Consider the following 26,061-nt stretch of genomic DNA (forward strand, 5'->3'; position numbering starts at 1 on the left):
GAAATACGGCGCCATCTACCGGATATCTGTGCAACTTAGATGCCAAACCGCCATCTATTAGGATTTTATAGAACTGACCGATAAATACACACTAAAGTCGTATAATAAACATTTAATGTGCAATAACCAATACCGAAATCAATAATTGAGATAATAATTACCCTTCCCGATAACCGTCCATATCAAAGACCAGAAAACAAGACCCATTTTTCTCCGGCGCGGGGTAAGACAGGAAGATGTAATATCACCGAAACTTTACCACTGCGCTGGAGTATATCTTTAAGACCTTGGATTGGAGGAACGAGGCATCAACTTCAACGGCGAATACATCTCTTACCTTCGTTTCGCCGACGATATCGTTATCTTTGTAGAGACGTTGGTTAACCTAGACCAAATGCTGGCCGGCCTAAACAAGTCATTCTAACGAGACGGTCTTTGTATGAATTTGGACAAAACGACACTTATGTTTAACAACTAAGTCAAACTGAGACCGGTATCGGTCGACGGTATTCTTGTCGAAGTTGTTCAGGGTTATGTGTGCCTAGGACACACCATTCACCTAGGCCGAAACAACTTCGAGAAGGAGCTGATAGGAGGATCCGGTTGGGCTGGGCGGCATTTGGCAGGCTTCGTCGAGTCTTCACTTCGAAAATTACGCAATGCTTGAAGACAAAAGTCTTCGAACAATGCGTTCTGCCTGTTTTAACATACGGTGCGGAGACGTGAGCACTGACGAGGGGACAAGTCCACAAGTTTAAAGTCGCTCAAAATCCAATGGAACGGTCTGTGCTTGGGGCTCTCTCAAAGACAGGATCCGCGAGATAACGAAAGTAACCGACATAGCCCACAGAATTACCAAGTTGAAATGGCAGTGGGCCGGTCACCTGTGCCGCAGGATCAATGGGCGCTAGAGCAGACGTGTCCTGGAGTGGAGACCGCGTGTTCCCTGGACCGAAGATCTATGTAAGATTGCCGGTGGTGGCTGGAGGAGGATTGCGGAAAACCTGAATGTTTGGCGCAAAACTTCGGGAGGCCTATGTCCAGCAGTAGACTGTGATAGGTTGAGATGAAATAGCTCTTTATCTGTTTTCACGTTTTTTTAAATTCCAGAAACTTCTTATTTTTTATTCTGAAAACTGTTCTCCTATATCCGTTATAGTTCTTAGATAATTTGTAATTTTGAAATGCTTTAGACATTTTTATGGTATATATCTTGTACAACATACTACACTACAGATTGCGCTAGGTAAGGAATAAAATACTTACATCCAAGTTTTAATGCTTCTTATTACTTTATCTACTTCAAATAAACAATTTAAAAAAAAATTGCATAGCTAAAGCTTTTGAAGTGCCCTACTTGAAACTTTACTCAATATTGTTTGTTGTCCACTCATTTCAATTGAAACCTTTTCATTTGAAAAAAAGTTGGATCACTTTAGCCACAATTAAATAATTAACTAATTCTTTTGAAAACAATTTAAATATTACATTTGATTATTCATTCTTAAATTAATTGCAATAATAGACTTAAAAATGTCATAATTGTTAAAATTAATTATGATCTAATAACAGTAGCAAAATATGTATAAAGTGTTTATTTTCCAGAATAGGCAAAAAAAATTACTTCATATTTATTAGTTTTCTTACGTTTTTTTTTTTTAATCTATACAAATAAATCAAATTGGAGTGTCTGTTTGTAATATTAAAATAACTGCTTTTTACTAAATTCATATGGATGTATACATAATACATATACCAAAATAACATTTAAAAAAAAAAAAATATATATTTATTTTTGTGTTACCCACACATTAGGGAATTCTAAACCATTTTTAATATCATATCAAAAATCGACAGTTCCAGTAGGGATCGAATCCATTCCATAGCTTAATTGGCTAAAGCACCAACACGGTCAGTCGGAGGTGCAGATTCAAGTTTTTGTTTCTTATAAACCAATTATTAGTACCAATTTATTTAATATACAACTGAACTAAACTCATTTTAGTTAAATTTTAAGTGTTATGCAAAATATTATTGAAATCCTATTGACATTTTCCTGTATCATATCAATCATGACTATCAAAAAATAATGACTTGAAATATAATTTGTTGTTTTTTTGTTTTTATTGTAATAAAGCTTCAAATTTTTGCAATGAGTTATATATTCTTTTTTTAGATATTATTAAAGGTATACTATAGACTATAAAAAATTACACAAACAAGAAAAATATGGTTTACAAAATTTGTAGTAACAGACTACTATGTAAGCAACAATATCTAATTAAATACCATAATATGTATTAATAAGCTAAGATTAAGATGTTTGCCTCCCTGTTTAGTAAAAATCTCACAATTACTCCACATAAATTATATATCATTTTATAGATAATTGCTTGCTCTACCAGCATTCACAACTAAAAAATTTATTACTGCTTTTGTTTTGTACATTAATTAATTATTAAAATTATATATATGATGGATTTAACTTTGAAACAACGTCAACATGATTGACGGTTGGTAATTTTTTAACCGACTTCTAAAAAAGGAGGAGGTTCTCAATTCGACTGTAATGTATGTTACTTCAGAACTTTGGACTGGGTGGAGCAATTTCAACAAATTTTCTTTTGATCGAAAGGTGGTGTGTGTCGTTTGGTCCCATTTAAATTTATTTGAGATCTAACAAGTATTTTTCGAGTTATATCTAATAATGCGTTTTTACTTGACGCTTTTTTCGTCAACCTATGTTGTATTATACCGCATAACTTTCTACTGGATGTACCGATTTTGATAATTCTTGTTTTGTTGGAAAGGGGATATCCCTTGTTTTGTTTTATTTTGTTGTTTCCATGATAAGAAAACCAGGATCTGATGATGGAATCCTAGAGAAATCGAGGGAAACTCTCGAAAATCCGCAATAACTTTTAACTGGGTGTACCGATTTTGATAATTTTTAATTTAATCAAAAGCTGATGTTTATCATGTGGTCACATTTAAATTTTATCGAGATCTGATAAGTACTTTTTGAGTAATCTTTGATAATGCATAGTTACTTGACTATTTTTTCGTTGATCTACGTTGTATTACTCGTCGATGTAATTGAGTTCCGTTTTTTTTTTTTCGTTTGCGAGCAATCACAATTATTTACTTATTTAGTGCAAATTATTCACACGGGTATTGCTAGTACCATATAATATAATAGTTTTGAATACTTTAAGTTGGAATAACACTTAATACTTTAAGTTACAATAACTTATTTTTCATTTTTTATCTGTTTTCAAAATCTTTAAAATGATTGATGCTATTTAGTATACAAATAAAAATATAATTACAATTTAAATAATTAAGTTTAAAAAAAAACTAAAAAAACATGCTTTTATAAATAACAAACTAAAAAGGAATAAGTAATCTTATCAAATTAGTGTATTATCATTGGTCCTCGATTAGTCTACAAGTTGAAATGAAATCTGAACGTTTGAAGTGGGTCAAAATGAAAATTCCAAAGGAGTCAGTTACAAACATACAAAAATACAGCCGATGCTAATAATAAGCGTGTAAAAACTGAAGTTTGTCTTGTTAGAAAATTACGTACTTATTCAACTTTATTTTAAGTTTTTTTTTTTCTTTACATATTTTTTGACATGTAAAAAAAGTTTATAAACACATTTACTTGACATGTAAAAAGTTTACATAATTAAATGAAATTTGTAACGTTTACTAAACTGTGGCATACCTTCAAAGAATAACTGTTGTGGCACAAACGACGTCCTAGCATTTTTCACACGACGCAAGATCAGCAAACAACATTCAATAGCCCAAAATTTACTTTCACAATTATAACACTGAGCCACCTCGATATACTAGTATCGGTGGTGAGACATCTATATCATATATTATAATATCTCTAAAATCACAAACACTTCACATAAATCACATATATTTCACCTGGCGGATGTTTTCCACAAAAGCGTACACAAATAAAACACCTCCGTGGAAACTACTTGCGAAACGATAATATGTCAATCGACGTCAAATTATCGACAATAATACGGCACAACATTAACCTTCAGATGAGACTGGAAAACACATGGCGGTAATACAACTTAAACCAGAGAATTTATTTAATGTAGTTAACGCTTTTCGATTAAATAAGTACAGTTATCGCACCAAACCGTGTATGCAAACCACTACATTACGAGTCTATCGACAACTGGAAACTAAACCATAAACCAGTTTTCCAACCATAGATCTCAAAAGTAAAATGACAACTGGCAGTTACAGTGTTACCATACAAAAACTAAAGCTTTAATATCGTTTCTACGAGAAATTGACGAAATCATTTGTCTTCGTTTGGCACCATTGAAATTTGCAAGCCATTAGCACTAAAGATGAGGCAGACGAATATTTAATTGTAATCTACATTATACAAATAGTTTTGCTTAAATCTGAATAACATACATTAAAAGTACGTCAATTTCTAACCGTATTTTTTATATATCGCACCTTCGGTGCAACAGTCACAATTCAGGACACTTTTTTTGCCATGTCTTTTATTAGGACTTTTTGATAATTCAATATAAGATTTTTAAACTATAGCAAAGAAAGTAAACTATTAGTTTTATAAAGATTTCAAACCTACCATAAATAGTAATCCAGAAACGAGGAAAAGAATGCAAAAAAAATAATTAAAAGTCCTTTCCTGTAAAATTAAGAAATGAGCTATTGTGACTTTGTTGCACCGAAGGTGCGATATATTACCTAAATGCGTCGTTCAGTTTGTAGAATACTGTCTGAAAATTTTGTGAATCCAAGACCGCTTTGGTTTTATTCTAGAAATAGTCTGATCGTTAATCTAATAATGTTACTGATTCTTGAAAATGCTAAATTTTTTTTACTCTTAAGTACTTTTGTATTGAAATAAGTTTAAGATTTGTTGGCGAATTATGAAATTATAATGAGCCCACAAATGTGTAGTTTATTGACCTTAGTAACGTCATTTCAATGTTACCATGCGTAGTTTAATAATTAAGTCATAATCCCACTTCCGTGTTTCGATCTAAACGTACTTACATTTATACTTATCTTTACGGTAATATGTCATTAGTATAATAATGTAAGTAGGTACTTATAAGAAGATATACGGTTTTATTGAAATGCAAAATTTTTATTTAGTCAGTATAATTATATGTAATCATGTATCGTTTCATGTATCCTGTAAAATACTTATGTTGAAAATTCGCGGGAGATTAGTTTCTTTTAAAACAAAGAAAACTTTTCTTTATGGATAACTTTTTAGGTATGAATTAAAAAAAGACAGTAAATAATATTTCTCGGCGACTTTTATTAGAGACAATTTGCTACTTATCTTCATTCTTCTAGCAAACTAAACAGTAAAAAAATGTACTCATTTTATGAAGTGTGTCGATAGGTTACAATAACGACAATACAAGGAGGATTAATTTTAACACCTTTCTGAGTCCAGTAAATATCCTGAGTACAGACAATTTAATAAATTAAAACACCTATTTTCCGAATATTTACACAAACTAATTACAATGTATGACATTGTAAGCATTTCTGATAATGGTTATCATCAGTCTCACATCTTATTCAAAAGAAGTATACTTCCTGGTGCACTAAAAGGTCCCAGTCGAGATCTAATATCAACAGCTCTAACTGCAAAATAGTATTTATATCCAGCCATAAATTGAGTCAAAGTACATGCCATAGGTAAAGGTAGAGCTTTGACATCACCAATCTTCTTCCATAATGTTGTGCTTGAAGGAGATGACGACTCTTGATAAGCATATAATTGATAGCTCGCTATTTCTTCGTGTCTTTCTTCTTGATATCCGTCTATTTTCCATGATATTACAATTCCATTTTCTACTTTAGACAGTTTGAGTTCTGGAGCAGGTGGTAATTCTTTCCAATTTGGAGGTTGATACTGTTTTATGCAGTCAGGCAAAGGTGCAGGATGCCTGTTATTTACTCTTGTCCCTCTTATTACATTGGTATTTGAATTTGCTTTCGGTAAAATTGGAGGAAATCTTGGTCTTGGACCTAAAACAAAATTTACGTATAATTAATATTTTTACAGTGCAAAGTTAAAATTATATTAATTTAATTTTGAACTTACCTTGAGGAGGTGTTACAGTCTTAAGCATAATTGTCTGTCCAGCCCTAACCTGATTTTGGGAACCACTTATTGGTATGTATACTTTTCGAGGACTACTAACATTAGAACCAAAAGGTTGTCGTTGAGGAGCCAGTAAATTTTGAGGGGATACCAATCTGACCGGAGGATTAACATTTCGTTGGACTATTTTAGAAGGTGGCTCATCATCAGTTAAGTCAACGGTAACAGAATTACCCTGTTGCATTTTATTATGTGTTCTCTTTTCTGGTTTTTGAGCCGGAGGTGAAGTTCTAATGCCATTAGGCAAATTGACAGTAGCTGGGGCTTTTGCAGCAGTGTTCATACTAGGTGCCTGGACTTTATTATTGTTAGTATTATTAGCTGGCACCAGTCTTGGCACAGGGATTTGTTGATTATTATTTCCATTACTTTGAGTTTTTGGACTTTGATTAGATAGGCTTTTATTAAGACGATTTGGAGAGTTATTAGGAACTAAATTATTTTGTGAATTATTTCCTATTAAGGTGGATTTTCTCCTTACTGTTATTTTATCTGTCATAAAAACTTGCATTCCAACTGAGCGTGTGATCTTTAAGGGAGTGATTGGGACATCAGATTTCTTTTTCTGTTCCTCTTGAACAGACTTCAAAACTACTTGCAGATCTCTGTTTTGTTTACTAATCGTCATAGCTTTTTTCTTATACTCCTCAATATTCTGACCCATATTTTTTAGTTGAGCTTTTATTTCACTTAAGTTACTCCTATCAACTACACTTTCTACTATTTTTAATATACAAAATTCTTCAAGTTCATCTCTCGTCATGTCTGCCAAATTTTTTTTACAACTTTTAAGGAAGTTAACAGGTAATAATGGTTTTTGTGTTAATTTATTTTCAACAGATTTATTTTCTTCTTGTGGAGTGTCTGGTTCCTTTTCTGTAATATTCAGACTGTCTTTATTGGCATCCACAGTTTCTGGAAAACAAAAGTAATACAATGTAACCCAAGCATGTAAACAATAAATAAGATTTAAAATTGTGTTGTATTTTAGAAATATAAATGAATATATTACCTAATTCAATTAAACAATGAATTATTTTTAACTGAAAAAAATTACCTTTTTGTAAATTGTCAAGTGTGAAGTTTTAACAGAATTATTTTTTTCAAGATAAGAAAGAACACCTTAATTACCTAGGGATATCAAAACATATTTTTCAACTTATTCTTATACCTACCAAATATACATAAAAAATTAGTCAAGCTGTTTTTGGAGCGTGACAAATATGACACGTGGTTTTCACATATTATTTATATTATATTTTACTAATAAGAGATTATGATAGTTTATTATCATTTTAAAACTAGCCTCAAAAACGTAATTAATTTTGAATATGTTGTGGTATATGCTAGTTAAGAATATAAGTAAATTAAAAAGTACCTTTTTCTTGAATAATATCTATATTTGTTGAATTAGAAGGTGAGTCTTGACATTCTTTATCCTCTACTTTAGTTTCAGCTGCATTTTGATTGTCTTTAGTATCAGTTTCCTCATCAACTAGCATAATGTCGTCATCGTCATCTATATTAATACATTGTTTTTCAACCGAACTTATTTCTTTTAGAGATTCTTCTTGTGCAGGTTCCTCGTCTTCATCAGATAAAATATCTAGTGTGTTTGATAATTTACATATGTGTGAAAGATTTTTTGATTCCTTATTATTAGTTAATTTATTTTCTACAGGTTCCTTTTTACTTTGTTCATTTTCCAAACATTTTTCTTCAGCATTTTTAGCAATATCTTTATTACAACACGATGAACTTTCTTTGGGGGTTGAAATTGTCTTTTCACAGGAATTGTCATCTTTTTCTAAAGATTCTTTATTTTCTATTATATTGTCACTTTCGTTTTTTGATAAAATTTCTAATTGTTTATCAACGTTGGTCAACTCTTGATCATTTATTGGGACACTTTCATCCTCTTTTTCATCTTGAATATCGATAATATTTTCATTTCCAATACTATTGTGAGTTGATATTTCTTTACTGTTATCAGATTCTGTATCTGTAATAGTAATTGTCTTTGCTTTATCATTATTACTTTTTTGCATACTTGTGTCTAATCCACATATGTTTTCTTGTAAATCAGTATTTGTTAATATTTCCTTATTTTGTTCACTTTCCAATTTTTCTTTTACTTCCTGTGTCTCGTCATATTCGTGTTTTCCTTTACTCTCAGGTTCTGCATGTTCGTGCTTTTCTTCATTCTCTTGTTCTGCATTCTTTTGGTTGTCTATATTTTCCTGCGTTTCTCTATGTGCTTGTTGTTCTTCATTCAATTTTTCATCTTCTCTCGATTGCAAATCAGTCTGTTTCTCTTCATTATGTTCCATTTCAACACTCGTATTACTTTTTATTTTTTCTGACTCTTTCTCTTCAGTGACAATTTCAGATGCTTCATTACTGTTTTCAGGATCGCAGACTATAGGTAAATTACTTTCTTTATTATTTTCTGTTTGGTCTATACTAATTATATCATTACTAGTTTCATTAGAATTCAATAAAATATTTTTATCATCTTTACTTATATTGCTTATGCCATTAGGTTCTCCATACTCATTTTCATCTAAAAATTCCACAATTCTTTCTTTAACATAGTCTTTATTAATATCACAAGTTTCGCTATCAATTTTCTCTAGTAAACTACTGTTTATGAACTTTTCGTTAAACGATTCCTGTTCAATCGCTGACATCTTCCTTTGATTGTATATGTCAGTATCACTTTTTGAAATTAATTGCATTGTTCAGCATTTCTTAACTCTTCTTGCGAAAAGAAGTCGTATGATCTGAAATGTGAAAAAATACAGCTTAGTGAAAATAGCAAATATGCTATACAAAAAAAAAAATTTCATTTTAAACTAAAAAGTTGATAAGTACTTTTTTAATAGCAATATAAATTTAAAAAACTTAATATAATATAAATTTAACAAATGCAAATCTCGTATTATTTTAAATATGCATCTGCTGTGCTATATATATAACAAAACAAACAATTATTAAGTTTAGATTTGTAAAAATTCAGTTGTGCTAAAATAAGTCAAATTAATGTCAGCATCACTTCAGCCTATGGCAGTCCACAGCTAGACATAAGCCTCCACAAGTTCGCGCCAAAAATGGCGTAAGCTCATGTGTGTTGCCTATAGTCACTACGCTGGGTAGGCGGGTTGGTGACCGCAGGGCTAGCTTTGTCGCACCGAAAACGCTGCTGCCCGTCTTCGACCTGTGTATTTCAAAGCCAGCAGTTGGATGGTTACCCCACCATCGGTTGGCTTTTTAAGTTCCAAGATGGTAGTGAAACTGTGTTATCCCTTAATCGCCTTTTACGACATCCACGGCAAGATAGGGGCTGGCTATACTCTTTACTGCCGAAACCACACATCAGTTAGTATATAACCTGTTAAATATAAAATGGCAGTTTTATATATCTATAAAATCTGTTATGCCTTGAGACTACTCATATAACAAAAAGTATGTCAATAAAAATACTAAGCAATTTATGTCAAAGAATATAAAATACTAGATGTTTATAAATAATAATTCACAATGCTTAAACACTATATATGTATATTTACCTAATTTTTTAATCATGCAATATAAAATAATAAAATGACATGGCGTAACTGTGACATTAGAACACTTACGGCCGATTTCAGTGACCTAATATTTTTATTTTGTCGTATCTTTGTTTTTGCTTACTGGCGATAGTTTTTTGACACAATTCATTTTATGTCAAAATAATTTGTTGCGATTGAACATAAATAACCAAACTATCAATTTAATCCTTTCGACACTTCTAATACACAGTATGTACCAATAAATGTTTTATCTGACTAAATGTTTTTTTAATCAAGTTTATTTTAGTTAACAGCGATTTTACGTAGTCCTATACTCTTCTAAGTTCTACGATTACGCCAACTTTCTGTGATTTTTTAACATAAAAATATTTCTTTAACTTAGGTATAATATCACAAAATAATCTTTAAAAAATTATCTCCTCCAAAAAAAAAACTGTCTTAAAAGGGTTAAACTATCCCTTAAAACTCCTTTTAGTTTGAACATTTGATTTGATTGAGGCTGCTCACAACCAAACGATTCAGAAATGAAAAGAAAGTTATACCAAGTTAAAATTAAATAAAGTGCCTAAAATTTTCTTAAAACAATAAAGTTGATTAGTAACAGGCGACCTAAAAACTTCGCTAACGTAGCGATTCCTTCCAAGCAACATTTTGGCAGAGAACTAGCATTCGAAGTGAAAAGGAGATCGCCCGTCATTTATTTATCTTTTCATTTTTCGTTATATTCTCTTTCTTTTACAATGGGTATCATCCTACTATAAGTTTTTTTTGTTTCAAAAGCTATCTGCACTGGTCTACTAACTTCGAGAAAAAACAGAGAAAAAAATTATTTACTAATAAACGAGTCATACGAATTTACCATAAAAATTGCATCACTAACTAATATCATTATAACTAAATCGCAAACGCAATTTCAATCGTTATAATTCATTACTAAGCGCTCATAACGAGCTAGGAATTTGCTTTTTCTACTTCAACCATTTCCTTACAGCTGCATCGTAATCAGCTCATTCTGATCAAAATATCGAATGCCACATTCTCTAACAGAACATGCAAGTATTATTGACATTGGAAACTTTATTAAAGAAGTATCTATAAAAAATCTGGCAACATTAAAATCTACTTTTTTATCACAAAGAGATGATAAAAACAAGAAAAAATACAAAAAAAACTATTTCTTTATCAAAAATCAAGATGGCCGCCAACCGACAGTTTACTGCATCGAAATACACAATTCCGCACTCGCTGGTCTACAGCTGTATTATGATCGTAATTCTTTGACTACGTAAGTGACAGAGTTTACTATCTCTTACGCACCAATAGAACGGCCGCATGAGTAACAGAAAACGAGTACAAAACGAGGTGTTTTCCACAGACGACCGGTATAGTCTCGTCACAAAAGAGGAAGAGAATCGGAATAAAATATTGCTTATAAATTATGCAATAACTCCTCTAAATTGGAACAAATCTTCAATTCTGTCAACCCGTTCAAATATATAAGGTTCCGCTATTAAGGTCGATGTGGAAGTTTTATTTTATTTATAAAAAAAAAATCTATTTAGGAATAAAAAAAAATTACTACCGTAAAACAAAAAGGTTTTTTTTTTGGTACGAAAAGAAAATCAACAATAAAATATTAATTACACACTAGTAACGCATTAATACAAACCATTATTAATGTTAATTATATATTTAATAGTATGAAACACCCACCTAATGAGTATAACAGAAAATCCAGAAGGAAGAAGAACGAACAAGAAGAATCGAAATTACGCGAAATACAAGCGCACCGAATCGCGACTAAAACGGCACTAACAAGCAGAAGGAGAGAGAAGAAAATGGCGTCCGGCAATGTGGCGACGTAGCTCGTGGCGTAAATAGGAACTAAAAATACAGGGCAGAGATAGTATAGAGGCAGCTGTGCTAGCGTTCGTAAATATTATAATCCTCGTGGAAAGAGGACACATATTGTGTTCGCCCGTGCGTTAGAGAGAGCCAAATAATGGTCGATTACGTAGTTTGAATTGACGTATTTGGCGTGTAAGCTACTCTACGTTGTGACCGCTAAGTGTGGAGTTGAATGTGATATTTACGCTTACATGTTAGTGTGATCTCATTCTCTTGTACTCTACTATTCCGTTGATATCGTCTCTATCTATTCTCATTTAACCCCTTCTTACTATAGAAGTTATTTCTTTAATTTTAATTTACTTATTACGAAACAGATCTTTTAAAAATATTTTATAAAGACATATAAACATTTTAAATGTTTGGCACAAATAAATAGAATCAACGAATCAAGTATATTTCTATACAAACAATATAAATATTTAGGAAATGTAAAAGGAGTTTTTATAATTTATTGAGATCATGCGGCGTTGCCGCTCTGCACAGAACAGGGCACGTCGTATGGGTTGTCTGACTCGTATCCGAGAGTGAACGAACGAAGCCGACCGCTGCCGATGCTTTACCTACTCTTAGGTCAGATGCGATCGTCATCACAAAAATAGACTTATTTTATCTGCTAGCAGATTAAAGTGGTTCAGTCACGAAGAATGCTAAACCAATCTGAATCAAATTCTCTGCATCAAATACTATACTACTAAAAAGTTACACTGGTTAAATCAGACTCTGATGGTTAACCTTTAAATGAATGCAAAAATGCACTTTTTCCTACAACTGTATGCTATGACAGTACAGTACAGTGATAAATATTTAAACTTATAAATCAAACTATATAATTTACGCTGTAGACGCTATAATATAAAAACATTCTAGGTACCTACACTTAAACGTCGAAGATAAGATAATTTTTGTTAGTACAATAAGCATTAATTGCTTCTTATACAGCAAGTTACATGGCAAAGAAATCGACTAACGCCTGAAGACTATTTGAGCCCATATCTCATGCACGCAAAAAATCAACAATAAGAAAAATTTCATTAATTTGAAAATTAAAAGAAGACGTAGGTATTATGCCAAAATTATACCTTATATTTGTAATAATAAGGCCTCAATTTATAATTTTGACATTCACTCGATTTCAATGTGTGACAATCGCAATGATAGCGTTACATCGCCGCGTTTACAGCGATGTTCATTCCGATCCTTGCTTAGTTACAGCAATCTATATTGTGAAGCTAATCTCAGAAAAATGGTAAGAATCGCCAAGTATTAAAAAAAAATAATTCATAAAATACATAATATATTTTTTACTTTATAAATTGAATACATTTAATGAGTAGCCATTGCAAATATTGAAGTTCTATCTGGATAATCGTTGTTGTTGTTCTTCTTTTTAGACAATTTTGATATAAAACAACCTATGAAACTAATAATGATAAAACGACTGGCAGAACAAAAAAGGAAGGAAAAAATTACGTCAGAACAGAGTGACTATCGACTCATACAAAAATGGCGGGTGCCTTGATGAAGGTTGCGACTTAAAACATTTTCTCGTAATTAACGTTTGTAACAAATTTACTAAAAATAATATATTTTTAACTGCTGAGTTTACGGAATACATATACCATATACATACATACATATATATATATATATATATATATATATATATATATATACATAAAATCTACGATGACATTGAAAAACCTACAGTAACATATAGCATAAATCAGAAAATGATAAAATAATGCTACTTAACACTGACTTGGTTACTGATAGAAAAGTATCTTTTGTGCAGTTAAATTAAGAGAAAATTAAAACAATATACAATATAATCATGTGCAAATGAATAATCACCTAAATAGCGAGACACCGGAGAATCAATTCATTAATTTTATTTCATTTTCAAATATGTCAAGATATACATATATGACATGCCACATTACATTTTACAAAATATTTTTAGATTCTTAAGTTATTATGGTTTGGACTAATAATTTTTATGGTTTTGTTTTCAGCAATCACCAACTAGTAAGCTGTTTCCAACAAAAATTTATATTCGCACAGCACAATAAAATTGTGCATGGCCAGTCGGGCACGTAATCATATGCTACTTGCCGTTGCCAGCAACGTCGCTTTAGCCGAGTTGGAAACAAAATGCGACGTTGCCGCACCCTCTTTCGAGAGTCAGATATAGGAACGTCGATTGTTGTTAACTGGCTAGGTTATATAGGTTTTGAGTTTTGACATCTGATAATGACAACCTGTCATATCATAATGAAAATATCCGATATTATCGTCTATTATTAGATAATAAATATATTTTACGAATAACATGCAAATAAGCCCAAAATTCTTCGATTTGAGGTCAATAAATAGTCACTTCAACTATTTCGAACTATTTTATAACTATGACGACGAATGTCTTGTTTTAAATATAATAGCCCCAATTGGAACTACGACTCAGAAAAATAATACCTAGGTAATATACGGACAATATCATAGTAGCTGTGACGTCAATCAATTAATGCATATTTTAAGTAATATGTTGGAACTGCTGAATACATTGCGGGTAGGCCTTGTAAATCATATCCAGATATGGGTTGGCACTATATCTGCTGCAGCCCTAAAAATATCTGAAATATTCAAATAAAATATGATTAGCGCTTACCTAAACGTAGATAGTCTTGAAATGTTTGGCAGTGATCTGATCTTGTATTCTTGTAGTTTAGAAGAAGTTGGAATATTTATCTAAAACCCTCGGTCGAAGTATCTCGAAGGAGAGAGAGTGATCGAATGTACAGTCGTGCACCGATTCGGCGCGGTTGGCATAAGCCGCCATTTTGTTGTCGCTTGTTTCACGAGTTAGAATAGCTCCGCGACAAGACTTTCTCGCTCTTTACCATTACAAAATCAGCAATATTACTTGTTTGCTTCTATTCATTCCTACTTCTCTTCTTTGTTTCTTTTTCTTTATAAAGACTTTCTAGTGGATTTGAGCAGAATTATTGATTTCAAAAATATTTCACAATCATTAAAAACATTTATTATGTATGTAAGGTATTAAAGAAACATTCATATTTGTCGTGACCACAATTTGGGGTGCCTAAATTCTACTTGCTCCACAAATAGGACAAGCTTTGCAACAGGTAAATTTACATGTTTTTGCAGGTTATGTTATAATACCTACCTAAAATAAATAAAACAATTTACATTTTTGATTGCCAAATTTTTGATTTTTGTCTGTATACAATCAACTTTTACATAGTGTTGATTTGTGAAGGTCACCTTATTGTATTTATAAGCAAGAATTCATCAACGCGACTGTTTCACCTAATATTATCACTAAAATAATATGGAGTACAGCTGTTAGCGCCATCTATGTTTAACCATATAAACTCCGATGAATTTTTAACACGAAAATACTTCAAACGACGGATAGATGACGCAGATAAATTATCTTAATTATTAATTACATCAAATCAAGTATCTATAGTATAAAATATAAAATTATAAAATATTTAGATAAAATAATATAAAATTATAAAATATTTAGATAAAACCGTTACATTTGTGCTAAATTGTAGTGTGTAGGTCTGCAGGCCCTAACGACAAATCGATTCAAAGCATACTAATTGGTTCTGCAGAATGGAATAGCAAAATAATGTATAAGTTCGGTTTGATCGCGGATTATATTTAGGACAATTGAAGGACATTTCATTTAATAAATATGATGAATCAATTTCGTTATTCAAAATCTTATACAGAAAAATGATATCACGGTGTTCACGTCGAGCTTCAAGGGTTATTAATGTTCTAAGTGGAGATGTCTTAAACTTATATTTGAGTAGCTTACAGAATTTATCTTCAATACTTTGAAGCATATGCTTATATTTGTCATATTTCGGATTCCACGTAACAGAAGCATATTCTAGATGCGATCTTACGAGTGCATTGTATAGAATAATAAAAGTTTTGATATCTTTAAAAACAGCTGTTTGGCGAATCAAGAAACCCAACATTTTGAACGCCTTGGCAGTAATTTTCTCAAAATGTCGTATCATAAGTAAATATCTTCTATGCAGTGTCCAAGCATATTACAAACATATGCATAAAATGTAGGTACGTAGAAAAGTAAAATTTCAATTTAATTATAATATAATTTTTAATTTCAGTTTAATTAACATTAAAAAGTATTAAATTAATAACCATCAAACTCAGCGATATATAATAACTAGATGACTTGGCAAACGTTGTCTTGCCGCTAAACGCTATTTAAAAATAAGGGTTGATCGTAGAGGGTTGGAAATTTAGGGTTGTACGTATTTTTAATGTTGGATCATAAAAAAAATATCAAAAAAAAAGGGTGTACTACCCTTAACATTTAGGGGGGTTGAACATAGATGTTGTTCGATTCTCAGACCTACCCGATGTGCACACAAAATTTCATGAGAACATTGATCTATAAAAAACCTTAGATACACAGTCTTATACAAAAGTAATGCTTATAAATGTCGCCAAATATGGTCCGAATATACATAATAGTGTTTGCTCGCAAACGAAAAAAAAACCGACTTCAATTACATCGACAAGTAATACAACGTAGATTGACAAAAAAATAGTCAAGCAACTACGCGTTATCAAAGATTACTCAAAAATTAGTTATCAGATCTCGATAAAATTTATATGTGACCACATGATAAACATCAGCTTTCGATTAAATTAAAAACTATCAAAATCGGTACACACAGTAAAAAGTTATTACGGATTTTCGAGAGTTTCCCTCGATTTCTCTGGGATCCCATCATCAAATCCTGGTACCAAACTAGGGATATCCCCTTTCCAACAAAAAAAGAATTATCAAAATCGGTACATCCAGTAGAAAGTTATGCGGTATAATACAACGTAGGTCGAAGAAAAAAGCGTCAAGTAAAAACGCATTATTAGATATAACTCGAAAAGTAGTTTTTAGATCTCAAATAAATTTAAATGGGACCAATTGGCACACACCGCCTTTCGATTAAAACAAAATTTGTCGAAATCGGTCTATCCGGTCAAAAGTTCTGATGTAACATACATTTAAAAAAAAAAAAAAAATACAGTTGAATTGAGAACCTCCTTTTTTGGAAGTCGGTTAAAAAGGACATGGTCATGATATAGAGAATTTTTGGAAATTCAACCTTACGCACATGACTTAAAGTTGTATTTAAAAAGCAGTGTACAAAAAGCAAAAAAAAACATATGACCGAAGTTTGCCGATAGGACAAGACATGAAGTGAGTCGAGTATAGTTTTACACTTAATATTTTTTATACATTAACTTAATATTTTAAGTTTTTAAAATTTCTATATATTGTGTGTTCTAAAAAAATATATTTACAATTTTATAATAATAGGTTATTTTAGGATTAAAACCTATTAAAACAATATGTACAAGTACAGTAATTGTATCCAGTTTGGTAATGGTAATGGTAATTATTATATTTCTGTGCATATTGGGAATTTGGGATTATCTATTAAATAATAAATCGGATAATTGTGCAAATACGAAATATGCCTTTTTTAAAATTTCTATATATTGTGTGTTCTAAAAAAATATATTTACAATTTTATAATAATAGATTATTTTAGGATTAAAACCTATTAAAACAATATTTACAAGTACAGTAATTGTATCCAGTTTGGTAATGGTAATGGTAATTATTTTATTTCTGTGAATATTGGGAATTTGGGATTATCTATTAAATAATAAATCGGATAATTGTGTAAATGCGATTTATGCCTTTTGCAGTAACATACATTGTCTTCATCGGCTTAAAAAAATCTTCACGCCTTTGCTGGCTGACGATTGATGTCCATTCTCCACGTCGTATTGGGTCACGAGGAAAACTAAAGGATAAAAATTAAAGATAAAATATGCAAATAAAACAATTCGTATGTTCCAATAGTCGAGATTTATATCAGATAACCTACCGCTAATCGAAGACAACATTCTTAAAAAATATTGAATGAAATCATAAAAAAAATCTCGTTATTACTTTAATTCCTTCCTTCAAACTTAGTAACCGAAAATCGTAGTGACGACTAGTACGTTTGTTAATTTTTTTCGTTCACTTACGTTATATTACTTGCCTATGTAATTGAAGTCGGTTTTTTCGTTTGCGAGCAAACACAATTATTATCTACTAGCTTTTTCCCGCGGCTTCGCCCGCATTAATTTTTCTTTAATAAAAGGTATCCTATGTTACTTCTAGTACCTCTAAGAATATGTGTACAAAGTTTCATGATGATCGATTAAGTAGTTTTCGCGTGAAAGCGTAATAAACAAACTTACATTTACATTTATAATATTAGTAGGGATACTAATATTATAAAGCTAAAGAATTTGTTTGAACGCGCTAATCTCAGCGACTACTGGTCCGGTTTGAAAAATTCTTTTAGTGTTAGATAACTCATTAATCGAGGAAGGCTATAGGCTATATATCATAACGCTATGATCAATAGGAGCGGAGCACCATTGAAGAATGTTTCAAATTCGGGTTTGTTTTTCCTTTTGAGAGCTCCCGCTGCGAGCACTGCGTAAACAGTAAAAGTTTTGCAATAATCATGTATGACAGAATTGTCCATATTCCACGCGGACGAAGTCGCAGGCAGAAGCTAGTTTATGATAACTGAACGATTTTATTTTCATAAGAATAGTGGATTTTGTCAAAGGCCGCGTTCCGCTAAACGACCGCAACGCTCGCAACATTCACAACGCCCTTTCTATCGTTCCAACTAAAGCCCGTGGTCGTCGCGAGCCATCACCATGACCACATCGTGCCCACTTCACTCACAAAATATAGGTGGGTCAGAGTTGGCTTTCATTAAAAAAAGTCACGGGAATTTTAAAAACCAACTGTTAGTGTCAAATTGTGAATGTTATAGTTCGCGTCGTGTAAAAAGAACGCTAGTGTGCTATTGGTTGGAGAGTTCGACGTCGACTCAAAATACTATCGCGCACAAAAATTTTAAATTACGAAATAGTTTTACATAGAGAAGTGAGAAAAATTATTTATAACGTGTAATTCGCGTCATGTAAAAAAAAACGCTGGTTGTCAAGATGCGCAAAGGTTTTACAGTGTTGCCAACTCTTGAAAATACTTTCCCTTGCTGTCAATTTTTTTGGAACGGTTTTATTTGATAAACAAACACCTGTCAATCGTAATTAACGTTTATCACTCACTTTCACAACACATTAGCTTACGGACATTTTTAAAACTCATTTTACTATTTATTTCACTATAAAACAAATATCAACTTATCATTTTAAACACATAAAAACTATTAAAATACGAATATCGAGAGTAGAGATAATTAATGTTTTTGAATATAATATAGTATATTGATTCAAAAACATTAAATTCAAAATTAAATTCAATAACTAAAAAAACTGTTATTGCTTTTGTTTAAAAAAATAATTGTAATTTTGTAAAGTGATAATTATTATTCTTATTTAGTTTTTCACAATAGTTACGATTTAAGTATTTTATTGTCTCAGATTAATAAACAAAAGGCAAATGGAGCGCGCCGTAAATGCGAGTGAAGCCACCAAAGCGAATACAAATTCAAAAGCAAATACAAATTCAAAAGCAAATACAATGTCGCAGCAGTGCTAAAGATAGCGTCGTATTGTTTAAACGTCTCGAGTGATTCATTATTTTGTCTCAAAAAATGCCGTCTTGTGTTATTAAACATTGTAAAAGATGTTCTCAAAAACAAAAAAAAAATAGGATTGAATTTCATTTCATAGCTAATTATAAATTATTTAATTGATTTTATTATTTATTCACTCAATAATTATACGGTGATCTTGGAACACAAAACCTCGACATTAATTCAACTGTGCTGCCAGTTTTTGGCGAAATGTTTTTCCCTTCAATTGGGGAAACTACCTGATGGTTTAGCCGTTAGTGAGACTGACTTAAATGTACAGACGTGTATTCGATCCCAACACGTAATATCACACCCAAATTGTTATTCTGATAATAATTAACAATTGTATATCGATGTATGTGTGTGTGTGTGTGAATAAAAGATTATTAACATTATTATTAATAAATATTTTGAATTATGAATGTTTTTTTAATCTGTCTAATGAAATACCGTAAAACATGGCAACTTTGCCCTAAAAATCAAAATATTTTTGCATTAGTTGAGTTATTTTGGAAAACGCAAATGTATTTAATATTGTGTTTGTACCACACAATACTATATGTTCATGTTTCGATATTTATTACTTAAAATATCCTGAAAAATGTATGCGTGTTGGTAAAAAATACAATTATAAGTGTTGGGCAAAAAATCATAAGTTCTTGGCAACTTTGCCAACTTGAAATATTTCTAAAAATAAAAGCCGTATCATTATTTTAAAAATAGCTAAATATAAATACAGGGCAATGTAGTAAAGTATCAAATTATGAGATCAATAAACATATTTGTTGTTATTCAAAATTGAGTGGGCAAAGTCAAAAAGCCCTCTAGAACATTTTTCCTATATAATGATCAATGTCCAAGGGCTGTCACCATTGAATAAATGCAACATACACTTTTTAAATTTTAAACATTTTTTAAATTGCAAAACTTTTTAATGTGGAATATTTTATTGATGAAAATGTCACATAAGTAAGTAAATAATATAGGTAAGTTATGATTTAAAAAAAAAAACACTTTACATGATACGAATCAGATATTCCGTATTTGGCATTTGCAGATGCCGATAGATAAGTACAATTGAATAGTGTCATGGTAATAAAGATTTATATTTATAATTAACTAACTTTACATACGATCACAAAATAATTTTCAATGTGTCAAGACAGTCACAGCGAGAAATTTGAAAGAAATAGTAGTTTTATGGATTTTTCACACAAAATACATTCGAGATGTGCTTTCATATTTTGCGACATTACTTTAAGACACTGTAATTTAGTATCTATAGTCCTTTACATTGATTTTGGCTTAACGTTAACATAATTAAAAGAATAGTCTCAAACACAAGTCTTGACGACTTTTTCACGTAGTACAAAAATTTTGTTAAATTTTATGATTTAATAGAAAATAAAAGCCATGAATGTATAGGAAATATGCCTATTTACTAACTTCTATTTCTATATAATATATTATTAATGTCGCTTTACCGCATTGACAACGTCTCCACTCACTTTTCTTAAACCGCATCCGCTGCCAGCTTCGCGAGTACATTCTCAATAACGCAAGTATCCCTATTATGGATCGCCATTTTGAGGCTGTGCTCGAGGATCTGTTTTCGGTTTGCCTCCACCACCTTTTTGACGAAGTGACAGATCGCGTCACCCTTGTCGTCGGTGTAATAGACTGTTTGTGTGTCTAGTCACCGCAACCACCGCCTGTGAGACACTGTCATGGATTCGGAGCCTCTCCACCCTCATCTGGACAACAATGACTTTTTCACTCGTCTGTCCCTGCGCCTCGTGGATTGTCATGATTCTCGACCCCTCCCCGGCACCGTACCCCCGACCCATCAACGCCTTCTTCTCCTTTTGAGTGAAAGACAGGTACAGGGTCCGGTCCTGTTCTGCTGAGATTCGGTAGCCGGTGAATCCTTCCATGCGCAGGGAGTGGATGATCGGGTTCGAGCTGTAGATTCTATCGTACTGATGGCGAAAGCAACGTCTTTTGGGTTTCGATGCCTGCACGCACATACTAAATGCTAACAAGGACACACCGATGCTAGCGCATAATAGTTCGAAGTACCTAACGGATAAAATCGCACAAACGTCAAATCTGCGTGGGGATTTTACTAAGGATTATCGGTATTTTCAAAATCGAATATCTTTTTTCCCCCGCAAGTTACAAAATTGTTCCCATACAACAAAAAAATATATTTTTAAAGACCATTCTAATGGTATCAATTTAAATTTGCTACGAGGTGGGTACATTTTTTTCCATGTTCTTTAAAAATAAGTTACAGGAGACAACCCTACGGAAAAAAAATTGGTGGGCAATGTCGTCAACAATGCTTCAAAATCGTGCATGTGACTTTGCCCACCAACGTATTTTATGATTTTATAAGATTTATTGTGTGTTATTTTAATGTATATTAATCATTTCATATATACTAACGGTGGCAAAAAAATTATTTACCAGCTGTAACTGCAACTATTACTTTTTGGCAAAGTTTTTGTACTAGTTTTTGCCCGCGAAAAAACACTACCAACTTGTACAAGTTCTTACAGGCAACTGAAGTGACATCGGTGATATTACATCACTTAATGGTGTCAGAAAAATAATTAAGTTTCTATCACAGACATAAAAATACTTCAAACTACAGACAAATTAGCTATGTGTCGAGTTTTCCAAAAAATACCCAACTGGGCAAAGTCAACGCTCAAGGGCAAAGTTGCCATGTTTTACGGTAAATATGATACTAGTGAAAAACACTAAAGTTTTATTATCTAGTGTGGTAAACAGTGTAAAGTCCATTTAAACCTTATTAAACAATAACAAAATTAATACCCGAAGCAAAGTGTGGACGGACCGCTAATTATAAAAATCTTGACATTTTATTTCATTACATGAAAATACATTACATGAAAATAGTTAAATCCAAATGCAAACCCAAAGTTTTTATTTAGTTATAAATTCATATATCCAAATAAAACTTTAGAACCTATTGTCGTAAAAGGACATTTAAAAAAATACAGGTGTTTTTTCTTTTTATGGTATCATCATACACACATAGATGCACGTGTTCCTACAGTGCCATTTCTAGTCGCCACGCACACGAATGAAAAGTGGCTTCATACTTTTTGTTGCACACACTCCATCTGCCTTTTGTTTGTTAATCTGAGTCTATTGTTAAATTTTTATTACACTTATAATAAAACTCTCAGCAATATTGATTACTAGTCTTAAATAGTCGTAAATAAAAGCACGAAGCATTTTTTTTATCTTTTTACATTAACAATCCAACGCGTTTATGTAAGAAACCCACATTTTGAAAAATCTCACGTGAGATTGGGCGATGGGGGAGGGGTTTGAAAAAATCTCACGACATCTCACCAACGGGGGGGGGGGTGAGGTACAGAAATTTAAAAAAAACCTCGCGTAATTTATGGACGCCCCCTTTCGTGCGCGGGTATACCCATGCGCAAACGCACCCTCTCCAATTTCTTTTAGCGTTCCTTTTACATGACGCGAGTTATACCTCTTAATTGATTCGGCAAAAACGTAACGATAAATTTCCTGGAATCCATGTTGAATTAACGTACTGTGTGGCTACGGTTGTACTGTGTGGCTACGGTACAAAAGAATATAGGCACCCCTTCTCTTCCCGTGGGTGTCGTAAGAGGCGACTAAGGGACAACATAGTTCCGCTACCACCTTGGAACTTGAAAAGCCGACCGATGGCGGGATATCCATCCAACTGCTGGTTTTGAAATATACAGGCCGAAGACGGGCAGCAGCGTCTTCGGTGCGACAAAGCCAGCCCTGCGGTCACCAACCCACCTGCCCAGCGTGGTGACTATGGGCAACACACATGAGTTAACGCTATTTTTGGCGTAAACTTGTGGAGGCCTATATCCAGTAGTGGACTGTAAAGGCTGTAATGACATGTTGAATTAAATTTTACTTCAATCCATGCGAAATATTCAACCCCTACAGCTGCATGTCTTCACCATGTGAGAGCAAAGAGCAACACGGAGGGGAGTAGCCATGTACAGGCGTTCCCCTCTGTCAAGGTATAAGGCCAAATGGCCATATGCAAACAATAAAACTAGTTGCAGCCGCGCCGATCACTAGACTAAATCTAGTTGCACGATTGAATCAACGTCCTTTAAAAAATGCCAAATTGTTCTGTTTTTTGCTGCAAAAAGAGATCTGCCACGTCAAATTTACTAAAAGATGGCGTTACCTTTCATATGCAAGTATTTTTTAATCATATTATTACTGTTTACTTATTTTAAAACATTTTTTCTACTTTAAAATTACAAATGTTATCGGTCGTGTTATTTCGATTTGTTTACCAACACAGGCCGCTCGCCCTCATACAATATGCGGATCGGTCGAGCGACTGATCGGAGTCTATTTCCGAGAAGTCACTGTCGCCGTACGATAGTGTTGTTACCGGTTTGTTTGTAGATAGTTATCGATAAAAACGGCAAAGGCAAAGACAGATTTTTGAGATTTTTATTTATTTAAAATATTATATTGCGAGCTTTTATTTTAATATACATAGTTATATAATAAAATTGCATTAAATTAAATATAATACAATACTCACGAGCATTAACACATTTTACTAGAATTACTTAATGTGAACTTCGGCCATAATTTTTTATATAAAAATTTGGTATATATATATAAAAATAGGTTTCCTAAAGATCCAAATTTAAGGGATATATGGAAAATTTTTTGTAATAACAGACTAACCTGGACGCCTACAAAAAATAGTGTCATTTGTTCAGATCATTTCAATACATCTGACTTTAAAGTGTTGGCAAACAATAGAAGGAAATTAGTCAAGGGCACCAAACCAACACTAACGCCAAACTGTTTTTGTCCCGTAAGTTTTTTTTCCATCTGATGTAGTTCACCTTAGTCATAGTAGTGAAATGAAGCTTAGATTTATCAACTTTGAAAATTAACAATGTTAAATCAATCCTTTCAGAGTCATCAACAATCATTCAATCTAGCAGATGACAGGCTATCATCTTATGATGCCATTAGTGCTACGCTCCCTATTCCTGATTCGTTGACATCATCGTCTACATCGTCAACTTCTCAAAATGTGGGTTACCTTTAAATCGTTTATTTTAGACTGGCATTGTTTGGCACAACAACGTTGCACCAAACGTATTGTGACTTAATTATAATAGTTACAAATATGCTGCCGCGACACTTTTAACCGACTCCCAAAAAAGGAGGAGGTTCTCAATTCGACTGTATTTTTTTATGTCTGTTACTTCAGAACTTTTGACTGGCTGAACCGATTTCGACAAAAAATTTTTTAATCGAAAGGTGGTGTGTGTCATTTGGTCCCATTAAAATTTATACTACTAACAACTACTTTTTGAGTTATATCTAATAATGTGTTTTTACTCGACTATTTTTGTCGTCGACCTATGTTGTACTATACCGCATAACTTTTTACTAGTAGTACTTACCGATTTTGATAATTTTTAATTTAATCGAAAGCTGATGTTTATCATGTGGTCACGTTTAAATTTCATCGAGATCTGATAACAACTTTTTGAATAATCTTTGATAACGCGTATTTACTTGATTATTTTTTCGTCTACGTTGTATTACTTGTCGATGTCGGTTTTTTTTTCGTTTGAGAGTAAATACAATTATTGTAGATAGTGATGTTTTCTACAAAGTCTTAACGCGCACGCGATATAAGGAATTTTTAGGTTATTTTTTTTATCCCTTGGGTTACAATATTGGAGTTTTAGTAATAATCCCTAATATTTTTGAAAATATAATATAACCTATGTCGCTCAGGAATAGTGTAGTTTTTCAACGGTGAAATATTTTTTTGAATCGGTCCAGTAGTTTCGGAGCCTTTTCAATGCTAATAAACAAACAATCAAATCTTTACTCTTTATAATCGTTTATTGTACATGAAGATGTTTGATTTATTTATTATTTATAATTATCTTATTTATTTTACAGGCTCAGTCAAAAGAAACATCTAAAAAATATAGTTCGATTCCCTCTATTGCACTTACACCAAGGAAAAGGAAAATGCAGGAACAGTTAGACGGTCAGAAAAAAAAAATTAAAAGGCTCCAAGCTAAAAATCTTTTTTTAAAGAAAAAAGTTGCTGGGTTAGAAGAAATTCTTCAGAGTCTGGATGAAAAATCTTTGATAGATAAAGAAGAAAGGATGGTCCTTGAAAAAATTGGTGTTGAAGAAACAGAACTTATTAGGCGTCAACTAAAGAAATGTAAAGGTGGGAAGCTCTCACGAGCTAAGTATTCACCAGAACTGAGATGTTTTGCTTTAACTCTCAACTTTTATTCCCCGAAAGCATACAAGTATGTTCGTAAAACGTTTGGGACCTGTTTGCCTGCTCCACGTACTTTAACAAAATGGTATAGTCATATTGATGGACGGCCCGGTTTTACCAAGGAAGCTTTGGCCGCTTTAAAATATAAAGCCGATGCCAACCCAGAGAATAAAATTTACTGTACTTTGGATTTCGATGAAATGAAATTAAAGACACAATCACATGACAGACCAAATGATGATAGACACTTTGGGTTCGTTGATTATGGTTTTGATTTATTAACAGATAATACAGATGAAGCAACAGATGTCCTAGTATTTCTATTAGTGGGAATTAATACTCCATGGAAAGTCC

General features: G+C 32.3%; 2 protein-coding genes across 3 annotated transcripts in view; both read right to left on the reverse strand.

The window, feature by feature from the left end:
- Positions 1 to 4,290, reverse strand: part of LOC123659561 — a 62,295-nt gene extending 58,005 nt beyond the window's left edge. The window contains exon 1 of the mRNA XM_045594769.1: positions 3,731 to 4,290. The gene's annotated coding sequence lies outside the window, so the exon portion shown is untranslated. The remainder of the gene's footprint in view (positions 1 to 3,730) is intronic.
- Positions 4,291 to 5,318: 1,028 nt separating this feature from the next.
- On the reverse strand, positions 5,319 to 14,541 carry LOC123659558 (myb-like protein X). Of its 2 annotated transcripts, none has more exons than XM_045594768.1 (4): positions 14,345 to 14,541; positions 7,575 to 8,979; positions 6,137 to 7,111; positions 5,319 to 6,060 (listed from the first exon to the last, which is right to left on the reverse strand). In XM_045594768.1, the coding sequence occupies exons 2-4, from the start codon at positions 8,932 to 8,934 to the stop codon at positions 5,597 to 5,599; spliced, it is 2,799 nt and encodes a 932-aa protein (XP_045450724.1). In that variant the 5' UTR covers positions 8,935 to 8,979; positions 14,345 to 14,541; the 3' UTR covers positions 5,319 to 5,596. The 2 variants fall into 2 exon arrangements, with proteins under 2 accessions (XP_045450724.1, XP_045450723.1); XM_045594767.1 differs by lacking the exon at positions 14,345 to 14,541 and adding an exon at positions 11,482 to 11,623.
- Positions 14,542 to 26,061: the final 11,520 nt, after the last annotated feature.

This window comes from Melitaea cinxia, chromosome 14 (genome assembly GCF_905220565.1).
Source record: "Melitaea cinxia chromosome 14, ilMelCinx1.1, whole genome shotgun sequence".
Taxonomy (NCBI): domain Eukaryota; kingdom Metazoa; phylum Arthropoda; class Insecta; order Lepidoptera; family Nymphalidae; genus Melitaea; species Melitaea cinxia.

Coding starts and splice junctions, on each gene's coding strand:
- LOC123659558 (XM_045594768.1), bottom strand. CDS start 8,934: ATGCAATTAATTTCAAAAAGTGATACTGACATATACAATCAAAGGAAG. Junction 7,112..7,574: donor AGATATTATTCAAGAAAAAG/GTACTTTTTAAT, acceptor TTTGTTTTCCAG/AAACTGTGGATGCCAATAAA. Junction 6,061..6,136: donor GACTGTAACACCTCCTCAAG/GTAAGTTCAAAA, acceptor ATTTTGTTTTAG/GTCCAAGACCAAGATTTCCT.